Raw genomic sequence first — 3,989 nt, 5'->3', positions numbered from 1 at the left:
GTTTGAGAGGAGTCCATGGTATATTCAATATTCTTCTCCAGCACCAAAGCTCAAAGGCATCAACTCTCCTTCTGTCCTCCCTAGTCATTGTCCAGCTGTCTGATGCATAGCATGTAATGGCAAAGACCATGGCCTGTATCAGGCACACCTTAGTCTCCAGATTGACATTGTTGCTCCTCAGTACCTTGGAGAGGTCCCTAGCAGCTGACTTTCCCAGTGCAATTAGTCTTTCAATTTCCTGGCTGCTGGTACCAAGAATGTTGACTGTAGAGCCAAGCAAACTGAAGCTGCCAACAGTCTCAATCTCTTTACCATCTGTAATGATGCTGCCAATCGGCCCAGTGGTGAGAATCTTTGTTTTCTTGATGTTGAGCTAGATGACATATAATATTCCTATTATGATTGTGTTTTATTAGACTAAAGTATGATGTGGTAGTACGGTTAACTAGTTTCAGTGGTTTTTATCAGAGCACTGACAGCAGATTCCTTGGTACCTAAGAGCTGGTCATTTTATTGTACAAAGACCTTACTCAAGGAATTTGAGTGGTGTAGTGGTTAAAGATTGAACTGCTAACAAAAAAGTCAGTGTTGTAAACCCATCCATAGCTCCATGGGACAGAGTGGTGCAGTCTGTCTCCATAATGTTGTACACGTTGGGCCACTCTGAGGCAGAATCAGCTTTACAGCAGTAGCTTAAATTTGGTTTTATTCATACACATCCTGCATTCTGCAGAGATTTCCCTCTTCCTGGATGTCGGCTGAAGCATCTGTAAAACTTTTTCTGTTACAGACCTCCACCCAAATCAACAACAAAAAATTCATGATGGTCCAATGAAAGCCATTTGTTTTAGTGTATTATCTGTTATATAGGGAGCTCTAGTGGCCTAGGTGAATAAGGAATTCTACTGCCAACCCAAAGGCAGGTAGTTCAAATCCACCAACTGCTCCTCTGGAGAAAGATGAGCAGTTTTCCATGTGATTTTCAATCTCTGAAAATCCACTGGAGGATTAGCTATGAATAGGATTCCAGCTTAACAGCACTTAAATAATATCAGCTATACACATGATATGATTGTGTTTATCATCATGTCCTTTAACTAAAGCTATATGGATACGTTATGATCAAAGACACGCTTTGGTCAATAGAATCAGACCACACATTGCTTTATCTAGAGAGAAAGCAGTACCAGAAAACCATAGTTTATCCTAAGCAGACAGCATTCAGGGGAGTGGAAACCGTTCTCTAGTATCCTTACAGATTATCCTTACAGATCACAGATGGACATTTCTGTGGCACCATTGAGAAGACTTCATGTGTTGTCATGGATCGTGTTTTTGTTTCCTTGCTTGTTTGTGTTTTGATAAAGAATCACTAAGTGCTGTCAGATTGCCTCTACTCATGGTGACTCGAAATAAACAACAGAAATAATTACGTTGGCTTTTCAAGGCATGAGTTTGTTTTCCTCCACTCTCCTTCCCCTCAATTGACACTGTATTGTTAAGTTGGAAACACATTTGAGCACGGGAATTTTGTATCCACTTAATTCAAGGCATTTATATAGGTTTGGCCCATTTCTGTCAAGCCCTCATTGCATGTTCAGTATCTTTTTTATTCTGACTCAAATAGTCTTGATTTTCAGTGACATTTATGTGTACTATAAGCGATAGAAATTATAAAGAATTATTCTTACTAGTAGTACTTGCAAACCAGTACTGTTTACTCATTTATGACTTACTGCTCTTTTTTCCATTTCTTCATATACAAGCCATTGAATTCCTGGTTTTTTGTTTTGATTTTCGTTTGCTTGTTGCTTCTCACAGACACCAAGGACTTACTGCTGTGCTAACACTGAGGATCTGGAAACAGCTATTCACCACGTGCATGGCCTGTACCCCTCGGCTCCTTTCCTAGCAGCAGGAGTTTCAATGGGAGGGTAAGGTTTTCCTTTCATAACTGAGTGTGAAGCAGTCATACCAATGACCTGTTTCAGTGGACTAGAAGCGATGAAACATTTAAAATATATTTGATTATTTTTCTGTATATTAACACTCGTGGTTCCAGGAATGAGGGCATGAATTCAAGTAAATGTTAATATCAAGCAGTCCCTGTCTGAAGAGGACGAAAGTGTTTCCACACTTAGAGTTAAGTGAGCCTCAAGGCTCATACCCACGAGCTTGTTTTCCATTGCTAGTAGCCGCCATGCCGAGCTTCTGCTTTACTGACGCACTCCCAGCCATCTCTGTAGCCATTTCTTCTTGACCGAGTGGGAAGCTGACCGTGCAGGATAACTCCCATCACTCCAGTAACAGAGACAATCACTTATTGCTCCCTCCAAGTGCAGTGATGTTCAAAAATGGCTTTCCCCAGATATTTCTGTCTGTTTTGTTTTTTGTTCTTGGGCACATAGATCTGGCATTATCTTACTAGTTTGGAAGTTTTGCTGCTAACCCCCTTCACTTGAGCTGCCCTTTTAAGCTTATGTATATTATTATAATTCCAGTGCTTATACTTGCATTGGGTTTATTTGGTTATTTTTGCCTGTTGTGTTTATATTGAAAGTTATTTATACTAGCTTTTTGTTGTTGTTGTTGTTGTTCTAATGGTGGTTGTTAGAAAAAGAGTTGAGGATGAGAGAGAAAGAAAGAAAGAAAGAAATTGTTCCCAAGAAACGAACAGGCCTTTATTGTGTGGTCTGAGAGGGATGCCAAGTAACCCAGTCAAAATGGTGTGTGGGCAATTTGGGGAGTTCTTTCTTATAGGAGTCCTGGGGAGAACTAAGGAAGATGGTATTTCTCGGAATTTGGGGTGCTAATTAAGTTAGGTTTGGGCTGTTTTGATCAGGCTCAGAGCCTTATCAGGATACATTGTCTGGTCTTTGATATGACCAGCTTAGATGTTACCAAGTTTTTGAGGAAGTGATCAAGACCAGGGGGTGGGGGTGGGGCAACTGCTTATTCTTCCTCCAGTGGTAAGTTTAAGGAAATGGAAAGTGTTTTTATCTGGCATTTGATTATGCTTTAGCTTTTTCTAAACCATTGTCCAAAATGACTTTTTAAGGCAAAATACTTGACTTTTTTTTTTACTTTATTTCAGCTTCCAAGATATCTTAGCAGTATATTGACTTGAAAATGATAGACTTTACAAGGCAGGTGCTGGAAAATAAGCCTTAACCATAGCTTTTTAGATTCTGATAAGCCTGAAACTGAGAATGCATTTCTTACATTAGCATGGAAGGTCTGTCTTGACCTACTAAAGAAAGAGCTCTGAATCAGTGCAGACAAACTAGGCAAAAATCTCTGAATTGTGCTTCGTGGACAATATTTAGCCTCTCTCCCCTTTGCCTCATACCATGAACTTTAAAGGAAATGGTGTCAGCGGAACTTTTTCCCTTTAATCATATAAATTCTCGACCTTTTTTTTTTAAGGTAAACCTTACATAAAGAGGCCGTAATACTCTATTCAGAAGTTCCTGGAAAATGCTTATTCATGACACATTGAAGCCTCGGCGCCTGAAGGCCGAACTTGACCATTAGCTTTTGCAGCTGGTTGAATATTAATGCCTTATAAAGTATTTGAAAGTAGCACCCTTCCTAGTTGCCTGGCATTGTGACACATTCCCAAGCAGGTTTACCACTTGGAGATGAGTTTTACAACTTAACAGATTGCTTTGGTGGGGTTTTGTTTTGTTTTTTGGTAGGATGTAAATTCAGCTTTAAAAGGCATCATCTTTAAAAAAAAAGCATAGTTTGTCTAGCATTCTTATGAGCAGTGTCCTTTAGGCTGGGGTAATCCCCAAGCCCAGGATGCCTTGGGCCAAGCCCAGGCTTTGAGCCAGAACTGAGTCTAACAAAGGCACCCGTGCCGCAATATTACTCTTATTCTGTGCCATTGACTTAATTCTGATTCATGGCAACCCTACATGACAGAGTAGGACCATTGGGTTTCCTAGACCATAATTTTTTTTAATTTTATTAATTTTAATGATTTT

The 3,989-nt window shown here is 39.8% G+C and overlaps 1 protein-coding gene across 1 annotated transcript in view; it reads left to right on the top strand.

Moving 5' to 3' along the window:
• ABHD3 (abhydrolase domain containing 3) overlaps positions 1-3,989 on the top strand; it is a 71,074-nt gene that overhangs the window by 52,694 nt on the left and 14,391 nt on the right. Inside the window, exon 5 of the mRNA XM_006901062.1 lies at positions 1,822-1,934. Within this exon, the coding sequence (XP_006901124.1) occupies positions 1,822-1,934 (113 nt within the window). The remainder of the gene's footprint in view (positions 1-1,821; positions 1,935-3,989) is intronic.

The sequence above is a fragment of the Elephantulus edwardii genome, unplaced genomic scaffold, assembly GCF_000299155.1.
Source record: "Elephantulus edwardii isolate Elephantulus edwardi_28Jun2011 unplaced genomic scaffold, EleEdw1.0 scaffold00307, whole genome shotgun sequence".
Taxonomy (NCBI): Eukaryota; Metazoa; Chordata; class Mammalia; order Macroscelidea; family Macroscelididae; genus Elephantulus; species Elephantulus edwardii.
The sequence above is the reverse complement of the archived record's forward strand: the minus strand, read 5'-3'. Positions and strand labels throughout refer to the sequence as shown.